Source organism: Trichoderma evansii (genome assembly GCF_050947405.1).
Source record: "Trichoderma evansii strain SZMC 28006 chromosome Unknown GGI43scaffold_36, whole genome shotgun sequence".
Lineage (NCBI taxonomy): Eukaryota > Fungi > Ascomycota > Sordariomycetes > Hypocreales > Hypocreaceae > Trichoderma > Trichoderma evansii.
This window is the reverse complement of record NW_028145170.1, coordinates 108,983-124,190: the sequence shown is the minus strand read 5'-3', so window position 1 is coordinate 124,190 and position 15,208 is coordinate 108,983. Positions and strand designations below refer to the sequence as shown.

Sequence of the window (15,208 nt, the reverse complement as noted above, 5' to 3'; positions counted from 1 at the left end):
TTAACCACTCATAGCTGATGATTAATATATAATTAAACTTCGAATACTGCCCTATTTCTACCAAAGACAAGATCTATTAAGCATTGATTACTTATACACACCATGTGGACTAGGTAATAAGCTTCATGAGCCGCCTCGATCTATTGGCTCTCCACAAAGCCTCAAGCGCCCTCAGTAAGACAAACGTATACCGTTAGAAACGGTATTCATCCAAGCTGTATAGACCCCAGAGCCATTACAATCTGCAAAATTTCCTATTGCCCTCGAACGGAGTAAATGTCACTCCAGCGATTCAGAACCGATTTGTTCACGATATCTGGGGCGCCCTTTTCCTGGGCCACACACTAGAAATAATTGGTCAATTCTCGTGGATTCATCTTCATAACCTCGATTTAAACGGTCTATTGCGTAGATATAAAATTACGTGTATTTGTCATTGCCCCTCGCTGCTCCGTTTAAATCTGCAGCTGATGGTGGCGTTATGTCCGCGGACTGACTCGCTCCAGCACCTTAATGCCCCTACAATAACAACGTCCATTGGTTCAAGTTTCGAGCTGTAGCATGCTGAATCATATACGGCGTATTGGTGGCTAGGGCCTCTGACATGGCTGTAATATACGCTATGCAGAGGATTTACTCTATTTGTTTAGCACATGCACCGTAAAGCTTCTGCAAGGAACGCTTAAAATATGGACCCCCTTTGCGAATTTCCCTGAACGGATGTTGGTGGGGTTGCAGCATTATTAGCAACGCTCAAAACTGAAAGCTTTACATCCTTTGAACAGCATGTACCTGATCTGCGCTTCGTAAAACTCGAGTATGTGGCTCTTTCATCATCTTTCCTGTGAGATGGCTTATAAATCTGATCGGATCACTAAACCGGATCACTAAACAGTTATCTGCGGCGGCGGCGCATTTTCATTCTCCATGCCGACAAAAGCGAAGATATGCTACTACACCATCTGAATAAATAATATTTAGCTATTGGCTATGAAATGAATGGCTTTCGCTATTTGCATTAAATATTATTAATCATTGATGGACTTGCCTCATCGTTATTTAGAGATAGCGAATCCCATCTAGTGTCACAAAGCTGCCCAAGCTATCTACGCCACAGAGTTCAAATTTCCCATATTGTCGAAAGATGGAACAACGGAATGAGGAGGCTCTCAAGTCCTCAGAGCTAAACAATATGGAATCGGAGCCCAAGCAATTCGAGCCATCAGATACTTCCCGTCTGGAGGATTCGCGCTCGACAACACCTCCTTCAGGCCCTCCAGACAATCCTATCCCAGACGGCGGTCTTGTGGCTTGGCTTCAAGTGCTTGGAGGATGGGTAGTGCTCTTGGCTTCTTGGGGTCTCGTTAATACCTTTGGATCATATCAAACATACTACCAAACTGTGATGCTTGCCTCTGAGTCAGCATCAAGAATCTCCTGGATTGGCTCACTACAAGCATGTCTACTGTTTCTTGGGGGTGTTGTTGCTGGATCCCTTTTTGACGCTGGATATTTTACAACAACACTGATTTCAGGGCTCTTTCTCATATGTTTTGGAATGTTCATGACTTCTCTATGCACAACGTACTGGCAAGTTTTGCTTGCCCAGGGAGTCTGCGTTGGTATTGGCATGGGCTTGATATTTTTGCCCGCCACAGCTATTCAATCACAATACTTCCTGAAACGCAGAGCTTTTGCCATGGGCGTGGCTGGAACTGGATCTCCAATCGGAGGAATCATTTTCCCTATTATTTTCAGCCACTTGCTTCCTAAAATCGGTTTCGGGTGGACAACCCGAGTCATTGCGTTTATTATTCTTGGTCTTTCTATTATACCAATCATCTTTATGCGACCTCGTGTGAAAGCCTCAGGCCGTATTCGCTCTCTTGTTGATAACTCGGCGTGGAAAGACCCGGCTTTCATAACTTTCATTATCGGCACTACGCTTACTTTTCTCGTCCTGTACACCGCATTTTTCTACATTCAAGTTTTTGACGAACTCAACCACATATCAAGTCTCGATTTTGCGCCATACACAATTACGCTGCTTAACGTTGGGAGCGTCATTGGCCGTCTGCTGCCGATGTACCTGAGCGACAAAATAGGAGTGCTAAATGTCACAATCTTTTCCACTTTTGCTTCAGCAATCTTGGCATTTGGCTGGATGGGTATCAATAATTTAGGTGGTATCATTTCTTTCACAATTCTATATGGAATTACTTCAGGCGCTACTGTCGTCGGGACACCAGTCGTCGTCATGACACAGTCTCCAGACCCATCACGAATGGGTACTCGCTTGGGTATGTCGTTTATTTTCTTTGGAATAGCTATTCTTGTCGGTACACCGATTGCTGGTGCCATATTCGGCGACTTTACGCATACTCGTTGGTTGGGTGGCATTGGATATTCTGCAGCAGGATTAATTTTAGGAGTAGCTTTTATGTGCTTGGCATGGATGACAATTAGGAAAAGGAAGGGAACATGGAAAATTTAGAATATGAGTAGGAAGATTCAAGCTCTCGCGCTATTGGTTTCTAAAGCTTCCACTTACGACTGTGTCGTAATGTACCTATTTTATTTAACTACCTATTAATAGATCTGTCTAAATATCAGCACCGCCTTCTACGTGTGAGTCATATATTAGCATAGAAAGCATACAATGAGTTTTAATATGAATACTGTATTAATGAACCGCATCAATGAGCATATCAGGTCCCATTAAAGTCAATTTGCCCTCGCATTATCATGTCCTCTGACAAAGCAAATTACTGATCTATGTAAGAGCTAGGTACATGTAGCAACAATGTGATGAATGGTCCGCTAGGCCTCACCATTACATAAAATATTTCTAGTCAATGCTATCTGTTACTCTCGATCAAGAAACTCATTTATCAGCGCCGCAAATGAATCGGCATGTTGATAGAGAAATCCGTGTCCTGCATCGGGGAATATATGAAGCTCAGAGTTGGCATTATTCAGCTTTTTCCACATGATTATGCTGTTTTCTGTCGGCAGAATACCGTCATTGCTGCCTGCAATTTTGATTAGCAGTTATCTGGCAAAGAGTTGAAGAACGAATTACCAGTTGCAATAAGAACTGGCATCTGGAGTTCTTGAAGGCGGTTATATGACCCGTCATTTGCGTTATTTGGATCAATAAAATTAAAGTATGCAAGACCTTGCTCGCCCGCAGATTCTACACTTGCGTAATCGCACCGGTTTTGACGGCTTGTAGTAATTCGCTCCCAAGCCGCATGTCCAGCTGCCTGGCCGCGAGCAGAAGCGGTAAAGAAGGTCGAAATAAATGCATCCTTGTGCTCTTCTTGAGTAACCGCAGTCCGAAGCTTCTGTAGCGGCTCGGCAGAACCTATTTGGATACCCTCACCGATACTTGGCGTAGTGGCTGCTAGAACTAGATGACGAACCAGATTGGGAGCGTTCAAAGTAGCCATTTGCGCAGTGCATCCACCTCCGGAGAATCCCATGACGTCTACTTGCTTCAGGCCCAGCTTTTTTATGATATTGATCAAGTACTGTCCATTTTGAGCCATAGTTTGAGGGAAATGCCCATTAGATCTTCCGGAGCCTGCATGATCAATGAGTATCACTGGCCGCTTTGCTGCTAGCGGGTTAATAAGAGCTGGATCCCAGTGATCCATTGTGCCCCTTTGACGAGTTAGGAATTGGGGCGCAGAAACAGGACATGATAATTTGTAGGTATTCACCTGAAGTGCATAATTAGAATCAGAGGAATGCCCTCGGTCAATCCAAGCCGCCTATAGGCAAAGGTGATGCCGTCGACATCTACAAATTCATCTTTTGCAGTCGCGTAAGTTGACATATTGAAATGAACTTTGAACGATAAACAGCGTTTACTAAGTCTTTATGAACCACTTGACAAAATCGCGCTTATAGAAGATTTGAGGCTTTATTGAAAACCATCGCCACAAAAGACTATTGCCGTCTTTTATACTTCGTCTCACCAAAGACGGATGCATCAGTCGCTCAGCACAGTTCTTGATACCCAAATACCACTGTTCGCTACCAAAGTGAGGATCCACAGATTTCAGTCGATCCGATGCTTAGAAACCAACGCCTCCCTAATTACTGATCTGAATATTAAATATTCAACCTATGGCCTTGTTTCCCTGCTATCGGAAAGCCTATTACGTTCATACAAAGAGAATGAAGATATGCAACATGGCAACGCGATTGACTCTAAACTGCCAAATTGGGACATTGGCTCCCTGGTCCATCGGAGCGAGCTAAATTGCCGCTTGCGCTCCATAATGTTATGGAGTCTATGCTAACTTGATATCGGGAATGGTGGAAATTGAGCCTAGAATCTCCCAAAAAGGCTGCCGTTTTATTCTACCGTATCGGTATTAAATTCTCATGTACCAGTCAGCAAAGTTGTACATCTATAAAGAATATACTCCATTACTAATATTGTCTCCTACAAATTTCTGTCGTTGCCATACTATATATCTAGAGGTTGCCGAGCAGCTCTCGTTAACCCGACTTCTGTTTCTCATCTGGATTTGGTAAAAAGCTTAGCCGTGGTGCTTCATCGATATACCCCACGAATGCTTTGGCTTTTCTCTTATCACTGATCCAGGGAGATACATGGCGTAACAGCCTCAGCCACCATGTGTCCATTGCCTCATAGCGAGTAACATATCTAGACATGGTGACAATCGTCTTTGCATGTGGCCGATGCTTCTCTTCATAGGCATCCAAGACAGCTGTGATCTCATTTCGTGTTGGCTTTCTTCCGCTTGCTTCGCATCGTCGTACCAAAGGCACCAGTTCATTTACAAGATGAACAACACCCTCGACAGCTAAATTGCCGCCGAGACCAACGTTGATGGTCGATTTATGCACTGAGTCGCCCATTAGTGCCACACGACCACCTGTATTCCACCTCGACTTCAAAATTCCATCTTCGAGGGATAGCATGCTCGCTTTGACTCTACTGTCCCATAAATCTTTGAACGTGTAGCCTGGGCCAAGCGCATAGCCTCCATACTTGGCGATGGTAGCTTCAGTCTCTTCTTCCGTGAACTTGGGTATTTCGGGCATTCTCGTTTTCTTATCACTCTTGACAAACATAAACCAATAAGCAAATCCAGGGACGCCTATCGCGACGACGCCAGAGAAGCCCGGGTAATAGACGTTGTGCACGCCCCCATTGGGCAAAAATTGCTTGCCATCAGATACCCTAGCATTTTTAGATGTTGCAAAAATACAACGATATGTGCTTGTGAAACCAGTTCGCATTTCTTTTGCTGCAGCGGGATTGGTAATGGCGAGCTTTTCTGCCATAAGCTTGCGTATTGTACTATGGATACCATCTGCACCGAGAAGAATATCTCCGTTGATGGTTTCACCTTTGTCTGTGATCACTTCGACGCCATCTTCTGTCTCATTGAACGAAATCACACAGGTTTGAGTCCGGACACGAGATTTGTCTTCGATCTGGTTATAGATACAGCTAAGCATGAATCTTCGTTCTACAAAGGTAGTCCATCTTTGAGAAGTCCTATCAAGAACGGGTTAATAAATTGCGACATGTCTCTTCATTTATACATGCCAGGTATAGCAGTATACGTCATAAAAAGCGAAAAAGCAGCGGCTTTGTTTGACTGGCAACTTTAACACTCACATCTTGGAAATTTCTTGCAAGATTGCAGAATCTTCGAACAATTTTCCTTTTTTATCATAGTGTTGGCGGATATCTAGCGGCACCGCGCCGGCTTTGATCTCGGGCCATACACAAAGTTGTTCCATCACTCGCTGAGTGTGTGGGTGAATAGATATAGAAGCACCCAAATGGGGCGCAATCTCCCCCTTCTCTAACAGAACATAGTCGATTCCAGCTTTTTCCAGTGCCAACGCTGTGGTTAGACCGACCAGGCTACCGCCGACTATGATTACCGTAAACCGCGGCAATTTGGAATCTGCCATGAGTTTTCAAAAGTCGTAAATAGAGGTCTATGAATTGGCAAGTATGGAGTGCGAAAAATGAGTTTTGAAACAGTAAGGTGATGTTCCTACGAATCACATAATCACATGCGGTATTAAGACTAGTAGATGATGTGATACGTGGACGCTCCTTTTATCCGCCATCTTCTCCGTTATGAGACCCGCTTCATATCCTTGCTTCCAATATCGAAACCGGCCATCACTTTATGGTCGTACAGTATATGTGACAGGACAACTGACTAAACTCGATGTCGACAGAATACTACCCTGATACTTATCGAGTGTTATCAATGGGGTATGAAATGCTATATCGCAAGGAAATATCGTTTGTGAAGCATAGGGAGCGCATATGTTCTAACATGCGATATACTCATATCCTAATATTGCTTGTTTGTTCGTTTGTTCATTTTTTTGGAGATTGATGACCGTGGCTTAGCCGAAATCTGAACAGGCTTGAAGGCTCTGGCCTTGCTAGCGGTCGATACGTAACCCCTCCCAAACTCTTCTGATAGCTGTTCCCTAGGGTTGTAGCCGTACGGAGGTTGCTGGAAATTCGTTTCCGGGTGGACCCTACGCCTCTGACATAGTCAGATAGCGTACATGTAGGGTGGCAGGGGAAGCCCGCCTGCAACGGAAGCCGCAATGGTTGATACTTCAGGATCTGGGGCCCTTAGGTTATGTTGGTTAAACAATTTAATGGCTTGCTGGCTTCTGCGTGCCCTAACGCGGCAGCTGGCTTGGGGGGCTACCCTTCTATAGTTGGCATTACATGGTCTCCAGTCCCCGTAGCAAGTTGGCTTGTTGTTGCTTGTCGGCCGCCAGGCTCCTCCGTCGGCTGGGTGATTTCAGTCCGGTTCCCGGGGATTCTGGCATTAGTGGGTCCGTGGGAAGGTTCCTCCGGGGTGAGTTCGGGGCTGGGCTCGGGGCCGGCTGTGCTGGGCGCCGGGGCGTATCGCTGGGTAGAGGCACCCGAGGATCCCAAGCATAGGAGATTCCGGGGTGGTCTTTTCCCTCGTAGGGCAGCGCCCTCTTGACGAAGATCTAGAATTCAGCACATCCGTCCGGGTCTAGGAGGTACATGTAGTGTTCTCTCGGAGCCTTTTTCGCGAGGAAGTTACCTGCTTTATTTCCTTTTACATTCATTTGTCCGGGTAATGTTATACATCTTGTCATTATCTGCCGTACTACTATAACTCTAGGTACGTCTATAAACTTCCATTCATCCCTAGTTATATCCCCATACTCCCTTTATACATTCAGCTTTGACTCTCTTAGCCCTACAAAGGTAGGTCGGCAAATGCTCTTCAAGTCGCTCTTTTTCGGTCTCACCATCAAGAATATTGGCTCCGATTGGAAATCGTCAACCAGCTCTTGAGAATCCTTAGTGGGATGCTCAATATTCATCTTTAAAAAAAACTTTGCTTATAAGTTCGAAACCACTCTTGACTCCCAAGCGCTGGCTTATTTGCACAAATTCACCGTATCCTTCAACATCATGTTTATCACATAGCTCTTCCATCGTCTTCATTATTAGATTTGGTGCAGCGCGAAGCTGACGATATTCTGGAAGTATCCACATAGCTTGGCCAACTATAACCCCAAGAAATCAGTGCACTGCCCAGAGAGAGTAGTCATTAATGGCGCAGCTGGGTGACTTACAAATATGTTCGCGTGGCCACATTATTTGGCGGTGCCATTCGTGAAGCTGTCCATACAACTGCTCAGACACCTTCTGAATCTGTGATCCTGGTTCAAATCCTTCGTGAGACTCATCTGGCATATGCTTCGGCTTCTGATCCTGATCCTCTTTCCAGTGCGTTAGACAAACACCGCCAACAATAGGGTAAAGTGGTTGACTTTCGTCAATAATCTTAAATTACATTTGTCCAGGACTTGTTTTTGCAGCAGAAAGATATTGAGCTTTCTTAACTTCAAATGACTCAACCTCTTCTGGCCCTCCTTGGCCTATATGAGGAAAAGTTGCTACCATTGCCGCCTGTCTTGGAACGCTCCATGATCTCCAAAAAGTTCTGAATAACGGATCCCAATCTCTTGTTAGGTTAAGAGGGTAAATTTTAAGATTATTTAAGGACGGCATTTTGACTTTCAAATATATATATTGTCAGATAAATGCATAGCACGGCTTTGCATGCTATTTATCTAAGCTTATTTGACTACGAGTTTTTCTGCATATGTAGCGCTTGCTGTTATTAGGCATTAGTTAAGATTACACGTATACAGTGTATGAATTTGATGTCCTTGACCGCATTTCAGTGACTGCTCATATGCAAAGCCAGGGCAAGCCAAGCCAACGCAAAATATTCTCATACCCACAAGGAATCCTCACATGACTATCCGGAAATACGGAATACTCGTCAGTCAACGGAATATTTTGTAGGTAGTAATTATGCTTGTTTACCCATGAATCTGACTGCGTAAAAGTGGCATGGCGAGTAAACGCAGAGTCGGATCAAGCTTTCTGACATGCAGATTTGACAAGGAGTCCGATATTTGCAAGAAAAGTATCCGGCGCATTAACATTAACATTGTCCTCTATAGCACTTATCCTAAAGCTCAGACAGCAAAGCTAACCTTCTCCATTCATCAATCAGTCTTTTTCATTTATATAAAAGAGAATGTAACAATTAATACCACTAACATCGAGATTCTCCCTTAAACAAGCTTACATGTATCCTGCAGTACACCGCAGGGGTCACCATTAGCCGATGTAATCTTCTTCATACTATACCTCTCACCACTTCTCCGCCTCAGCAGGGAATTCAAGAAGTTCAGCTATGCAGATAACATCACAGACCTCGCCACCCACACTACAGTAGCATGCACCATACAACACCTACAAAAGAGATCAATATCTCCCTGAGCTGAGGCGCTGCTCATATAATTAACTTCAACCCAGCCAAAGCAGAAGCAATCCTCTTCTACCACAACAAAGAACAGGCACTGGACTTCTCAGCTGTGCTACTAGGAGATACTCTTATAGAGCCACAGTCGGTCATCCGGTGGTTCGGAGTCTTCCTAGACAGCTAACTGACCTTCAAGAAGCACGTTCAAACCTGGGTTTCCAGGGCTTATCACCAACTACGAGATCAGATAGCATTGAACTTATACGCCTGATGGGCACTGCGTGCATGTATATAACATCTGGTACTATCAACATGAGGATTAATTACATGTAATGTTAACGACTTGCGTAGCGGAGGAATGCAGGCTCCGTAAGCATAGATGAGCACATATTTCCAATATATAGGTATTTAGATCCGATTAACAGATTGGCTTCATTGCCATGCTTCCACTCGCCACAAGCAGAAACAGGAGGGCTTATCACTCAATGAGACGTATAAAATACATCGTCCTATCATCCAGCTAAAGGAATTACTGTACTAATTGCAATAAACCTTCAATCAGAAACATATACAAATGAGGAACAAGATTCACTACTAACACCCAAAAGAGTAAATATTTAGATATACCTACCTATGTATCCATCATTCGTTAAAGATACACCAACTTGAGAGTTAATGCGAAGTACCTGTCTGGAGTACTGGAGGTACACGGCGCTCTCATTGTGTGCAGCTTTTGGACTGGGTGGGGTCGGATGCGGGTTTAGTTGCATCCGTCCCCGCCAATTTTTTGGCATTTTTATCCAGCTTTTTCTTCGCCGGGGTGCTATTTTCTGTTCTCTATCCAATTTTTTCAAACTTCTTTTTTTCTTGTCTTATTCGGCAGATCAGTTCGCTCTTGATGCGCCTTCCAAAAGACCAAATCGACAACCAGCACAGTTAGCAGCAGCATCCTAATGAGATACTCATATTTTTTTGCTCCTCTGACCGATGTCCGTGCCCTTGCGATCCCGTGAAATTCCTCCCTTTGTCCCTCATGGCACATTCGAAGCTTTAGCGATCTTCTTCTCAGTGGTCGCCAGAGTCAATATGAAGCCTATAAAAACCCTTGCAAAAGGTCATTCTCTGTCGTGTTACAAAGTCTCAGCGTTTGCAATGAAGAACTTTGCGTCAAAATTTCAACGAGATACATTTCGCTCCCTACCAAATTCGTAGCTTTGATTGCCTTGCTTAAGCTTCTGGTCTCTGCTGAGACATCTGGGGCGAGGGCTTAGGGTTATTCTTTATATATTATGGACGCTACATGTACTTGCTATTATGGCAGCTATGAAGTCTTCTTCTCGTCCATAGCAGGACTTGCGGTATCGTCCTTCTTGCTCTTCTCCGCACCAGCGGCGGGAACAGGGGCTTCCTTTTGCTTCGTGCCCTGGGTGAGGTTGAAGACGGACGTAAGAATGTCAATCAGCAGCGTAATGATGCCCGTGCATGCGAGCTGCCAGGAGGCGATGCTAACGCTTCCCAAGGGAGCTCGGGGGAACGAGATGATCCACTCAGCGTAGTAAGGAAACCAGCCGTGCGGCAGCCAGAACATGGGCTGCGTGGCGTACCAGAAGGGGATAATGTATTGCGGCGCGCGGGTGAGGAGGAAGCGCAAGGCTGTCAGGGCACTGTCGAACTTGGAGCGGGCAGAATCGAGTCCCTTTTCTATACGCACAGACGCAGGGGAGTTAGTCAATCTATCCTGATCGTGTTCGTGATCGTCCCGTAGATGCCGCAGCAGGGCGATTGGAAACATGAACATGTGTCTCAGATTCCCGAGGGATGGGCAAGGACGTTACGTACTGGATGTCTCGAGCTGCTCGAGCAGCTTATCGTGCTTGCGCCTCAGCTTTGCCCACTTTGCAAACTCGTCCTGGCTGCTTGTAGCATTCATCTCCCGGCGTGCGGCGAGATATTCAGCTTGTAGTTTTCGCTGCTCGGCGGCGGCCTTGGAGGTCGGCACGGGGAGGAAGTTGATGAGGGTCCATAGCTGCAAAAGAAGGCTGTTAGCACAAGAAACTCCACGTAGCTGAAGACGAGTCGGCAAGTGGTACCAGATCATTGATTTTTGCTGCACCGATTGCGTTGATGAGCTTGACCGCGAGCTCCACGAGGAACACGATGATCATAAGGTTCGCCATCTTGGTGGCATAAAAATACTAGTAGCTCGTAAAAAGAAGAAGAAAAGTTTGCTTCCCTCTCTAGCTCCAAAGCTTCTCGAGAGGTTTTTTTCTGCTTTTGCTGCGAGGCCAAAAAGACGGACAGGTGACTCCAGCAGCTGTAGCTTTGCCAGCTGGACACATGCAAAGCGACGACGTATGTCATAACCCCGAAAGATTGCATGTGGGCTGTCCAGTGGTTTTTCGCCCAGCTCCAAGCCCGCCGCAATTCGCTCCACCATATGCGCTTACCCTGCACTAAACCTTGAAAGCGAGCAGAATCCCACGAAGAATCAGCAAACCTTCCAACGCTCAGATGTCTAGAGCGTTGGATGATGATGTCAAGAGGGCAATCAAGCATGGCGACCATGAGGCGATTTTCACCAAGATTGCGGATGCTCTGTCGCAGCGGCATGCGGAATTGCTGGAGATAGAATTGCTGGGGAGGAGCCACATGGCTGATGCAGATACGATACTACTACAAGATGGACCTGCTATAGCGGTGCCGAAGCTTCGATTGGTGCAGGCATTCATTTTTGCCAGATCACTGCTTTACAAAAGTAAAGATGTGTCGAGAGCTACGGCTGTGATGTTGCTGATGGACCCTGAACATCTCACCGCTGCCAACACGAGAAAGAGGATACTTCAGGATACGATCAGGTCAGGCACAGACATTGAGACAAGAATACGAGATGAGCTCTACTTTGTCGATAGCCTTCTTACGAGCCGTCTCCATCGACACACCAAGTCGCCTACCTTGTGGGGGCACCGTCAATGGCTCATGCAGAGATGCCAGGACCATGGCCTAAAGATAGATGCCACCAGCATCATGACAACCGTCATCTCGGTAGCCGCCGAGCGACACCCACGCAATTACTATGCTTGGCTACACGCTCGCTACCTCACAAACGCCGTGTCCGAAATAGCCGCTGCCGCCTCGGAAGACACAGACAAAGACAAAGACCTCGCGGGGATGCTGGAAGCCGCCAAGAACTGGGCCCTCCGTCACCACGACGACGTCTCCGGGTGGGCATTCCTCATGTTCTTCCTGGACCGGCATCCGGAATATACTGGTCCCGTTGTTAGCGAGACGACGAGGCTGGCGGCGTCATTTCACTGGCGGAATGAGTCTGTGTGGTATTTCCTAAGGAACATCTCGGCGAGGGCTTGGTGCGACAGGGGTTGGCGAGAAGAGGTCGAGGCGACGAGGCTGGCGTTGCTGGGCGGCGCGGAAAGGGGCTCTGATGGAGAGAGGATATTGGAGCAGGCGTCGAGTTGGATTCAAGCATATTCTGCATGAGCAATGGGAAGATTGCATCTCTTTTTTTCTATTTCATTTCCTGTGTTAATGCTTTCCTCAATCCTGTATATCTTGACCAATTCTAGAGCGACACATCATTTCAGGAGAAAAATACATACATGTACGACTACAACATACGTCGTAGCAGCAGCGTGGCTGTGAGCAGTGACATAATATCGCGTACAGCTACGGGCATGGAGTTTAATAAGACGCACTGCGCTAAATGCCGGGGTTCTTCAAGGCATGTCGATCTCTCTTCATCTCTCCCAACGTTACATAAGGTCTCTTGGCCCAATATGGGAGTTGAGGACATGGGCTCGATTCAGGTATGCCGGAAAATGAAGAGTGACCCCGGCCGCATTCCAGAAAGGGGAGGGCGCTGGCTTCGGTGACAGGGTCATTCGGCCAACGAAATGCGAGACTCTAAGATGCGTTGCTTATACAATTATATAATTATTAGCAGAAAAGTATTGGCAATGGCAGGATGCTGTAGAAACAGATCGACGCATGATATCAAAGAGTGTGTCTGGTGATGGGCGGGATGACGATGACTGCCGAGCCGCATTTCTCCAACCCTATGAGTTGACGACGCCAAGACGACCTGGGGGGAGCAGATAGGAAAAGAAGCGAGAATGGAAGCGGGGGATTGTTATGCCCATGGTTTTTATCGAGAACTGGAGCTAAAAAAAGCATTAAGCTATAAAAAACACGGAGATGAGGTAGATAGAGACGAACTCGAGCAGTAAACGAGATTACATGTACTGCTGCATACCCGCCTAAGCGAGAGGAACCTTTCATTGTAAAGCCTCTACAACATCAACTACCGTATTGCTAGAACGAAATCTTCTAATTGAGCACATGGTAATTCGCTTTTCGCTTCCAAAGCATGATAAGACACATCGTAATTCGACAAAGCAGCATCCAATATCGCCTCGACTTAACGCCGTAGCGGGCGGACGCACAATCGCTGGCTGGCGATCGGGCCTTTGGAGATGAAATGGTACCTAGCTCGATGATCGGCAGTATCACTGCCCCTACAGAGCCTCGTTATCACAAACAACTAAGACCGTCGTGGCAGCTGATGGAGATGTAGAGCTCGTCGTTGCAGCGTGTACAAGCATCACATGTACCAGCTAGATATGTATGTATTGAGAAGCCTGAGAGCAGCTGTCGAAAAACTGACATGGCGTTTCTACGTGTATGACGGTGATTGGTAATGTCGCTCCAAAGGATGCACTGCATCAACTGTGCTGTCATTGCGCATCGGAAAGTCTCGCAGAATTATAGATCTAAGATCCAATGAATTTTGTTTCTTCCTTTTTCCTTCCGCTCCCTGTAGAAGCAGCTGCCACACTGTCTCAGCTAATGGGGGATCGATGCTAAGGCGCCGTTGCATGATGTGCAGCGCACGCTCACAGACATACATGCACTAGCACGTGTTGGCGATCGAATGAAATGAAATGACGATTTGCTAGCAGAAGGGCGATCGAGGGCGCATTAATCCATCGGCTCGTTTGGGCTAAGCTGCCCTGAAGAAGCGCTGAGTTTAGCGGCCCGCTCGGCTATGACTCGCCCTGCGGATGGCCCTAAACAGAGGAGAGCAGCCACCAAAGGCCGACGTGGCGCGGCTGCGGCGGTTCGCAAAGGGCAGCCAATATCAAAATCAAAATTGGTTTGATACATTGCTGTGAAACGAAACGAAGCAAAAATCAACGAAAACGTCCAAAACGAAGAAACCGGGCAAAAAGAGAGCTCGAATCCTATGATTCGCCTTGCATAAAATGTCTTGGCTAAGAGCCTGCCTCTTCAACAGATGGCGGGTGTATTTTCGATGTCAGCACCCAAAGGACGATACGAGTACGGAGCCTCTACCACTTTTGTGCAGGCATCCAGCGCCATCCCGCAGTAGTTGAACCAATTACTGGCCCTGAGGATGACAAGTCACAAGCACTTTTTTGACGGGAGCTGTCATTTGTCGCACCATTGAAGAGGAGCATTTGCTCCCCGAGAGCCTGAAGACGTCAACTGCTGAAGGATTGAGAAAACTACATGTACGCTTCTTGGCCTGGTGCTTGTTGATGAACCATGCAACTTATATCGTAATAGCAGTCGGCTGCTGCACCGGCGTTGACGCCAGCTCCAGCTTGCAGATTGCTCGCATCGCTAGCACTTGCGTTAGGGCCTAAACATGTAGTTGAAAACAAGGGTTTGGCGGCCAATTAGCTGCGCCCATCCTTGCATCGTTGTCTCGGACGCTGGCTGGGTTGTTTGCTTGTCTCTTGCTCCTTAGCGAGCCCGGCTGGTATGCGCATCATGGCGAGCCCTGGAATATTTAGCTCTATTAAGGCCTATCCCACTGCTGGATACTCCGTGGATATGAGCACATCGAGTAAACATCTCTCCTAATACAGCGCACCGAAGGCCAATCTGAGCAGAAGCTGGTCCCAGGCTGGCTAAAAGTATGGAGTCCTTGGGCGTAGCTCTGATAGCAGGTACTTGCTTGACTCAGCTCCCTCTGTTTACTTGCAGGTTGGCTTTCACCTTAACGCTCGATCTGGTATGGATTGCGTTGGTACAGCAGTTAGCGATTCGCCTCCGTGGAAACAGGAGTAGAAAATAAATCGCTCAAAAAACGCCAGAAACAAAAAAGACAAAAGGCTTGAAGCGATAGAGATTAACGAAAAGCCGATTCAAGACATGGCGTGCAGCAGACACAGCAGATGATCAGCCCGACTGTGCGACGTGCATCAGGCAGCCCGGCCTCGTGTGGGCAAAAAGAATTTGATATCAGAAATCGAACCAAAAAGGTGGTACCGAAGCTGCATGTATCAGCGACTGACCTGCAGCTGACCCCCATCGTGCGT

General features: G+C 46.7%; 7 protein-coding genes across 7 annotated transcripts; 3 read left to right on the top strand and 4 right to left on the bottom strand.

The window, feature by feature from the left end:
• The first annotated feature begins 1,059 nt into the window (after nt 1-1,059).
• Nucleotides 1,060-2,571, top strand: GGI43DRAFT_431885 (major facilitator superfamily domain-containing protein). Its single transcript, XM_083209482.1, has one exon. It carries the CDS (start codon nt 1,145-1,147, stop codon nt 2,492-2,494), a length of 1,350 nt encoding a protein of 449 aa, XP_083055426.1. The 5' UTR covers nt 1,060-1,144; the 3' UTR covers nt 2,495-2,571.
• A 294-nt stretch (nt 2,572-2,865) lies between these two features.
• Nucleotides 2,866-3,841, bottom strand: GGI43DRAFT_431882 (alpha/beta fold hydrolase; the record flags this gene model as incomplete). Its single annotated transcript, XM_083209481.1, has 3 exons — nt 2,866-3,032; nt 3,083-3,666; nt 3,726-3,841. The coding sequence occupies 3 exons, from the start codon at nt 3,839-3,841 to the stop codon at nt 2,866-2,868; spliced, it is 867 nt and encodes a 288-aa protein (XP_083055425.1).
• Nucleotides 3,842-4,206: 365 nt separating this feature from the next.
• On the bottom strand, nt 4,207-6,167 carry GGI43DRAFT_277289 (FAD-dependent oxidoreductase). The gene is made up of 2 exons (XM_083201176.1): nt 5,666-6,167; nt 4,207-5,542 (listed from the first exon to the last, which is right to left on the bottom strand). The coding sequence occupies exons 1-2, from the start codon at nt 5,965-5,967 to the stop codon at nt 4,513-4,515; spliced, it is 1,332 nt and encodes a 443-aa protein (XP_083055424.1). The 5' UTR covers nt 5,968-6,167; the 3' UTR covers nt 4,207-4,512.
• Nucleotides 6,168-6,907: 740 nt separating this feature from the next.
• Nucleotides 6,908-8,083, bottom strand: GGI43DRAFT_431880 (uncharacterized protein; the record flags this gene model as incomplete). Its single annotated transcript, XM_083209480.1, has 4 exons — nt 6,908-7,365; nt 7,403-7,575; nt 7,645-7,855; nt 7,916-8,083. 4 exons carry the CDS (start codon nt 8,081-8,083, stop codon nt 7,234-7,236), a joined length of 684 nt encoding a protein of 227 aa, XP_083055423.1. The 3' UTR covers nt 6,908-7,233.
• Nucleotides 8,084-9,119: 1,036 nt separating this feature from the next.
• GGI43DRAFT_418464 (uncharacterized protein) lies at nt 9,120-9,833 on the top strand. The gene is made up of 2 exons (XM_083207547.1): nt 9,120-9,381; nt 9,481-9,833. Exon 2 carries the CDS (start codon nt 9,525-9,527, stop codon nt 9,801-9,803), a length of 279 nt encoding a protein of 92 aa, XP_083055422.1. The 5' UTR covers nt 9,120-9,381; nt 9,481-9,524; the 3' UTR covers nt 9,804-9,833.
• Nucleotides 9,834-9,958: 125 nt separating this feature from the next.
• Nucleotides 9,959-11,193, bottom strand: GGI43DRAFT_277187 (GET complex subunit GET1). The gene is made up of 4 exons (XM_083201170.1): nt 10,940-11,193; nt 10,689-10,875; nt 10,160-10,550; nt 9,959-10,103 (listed from the first exon to the last, which is right to left on the bottom strand). The coding sequence occupies exons 1-3, from the start codon at nt 11,024-11,026 to the stop codon at nt 10,171-10,173; spliced, it is 654 nt and encodes a 217-aa protein (XP_083055421.1). The 5' UTR covers nt 11,027-11,193; the 3' UTR covers nt 9,959-10,103; nt 10,160-10,170.
• On the top strand, nt 10,930-12,601 carry GGI43DRAFT_277192 (uncharacterized protein). The gene has a single exon (XM_083201171.1). The coding sequence runs from the start codon at nt 11,361-11,363 to the stop codon at nt 12,342-12,344; it is 984 nt and encodes a 327-aa protein (XP_083055420.1). The 5' UTR covers nt 10,930-11,360; the 3' UTR covers nt 12,345-12,601.
• The last annotated feature ends 2,607 nt before the right edge of the window (nt 12,602-15,208 follow it).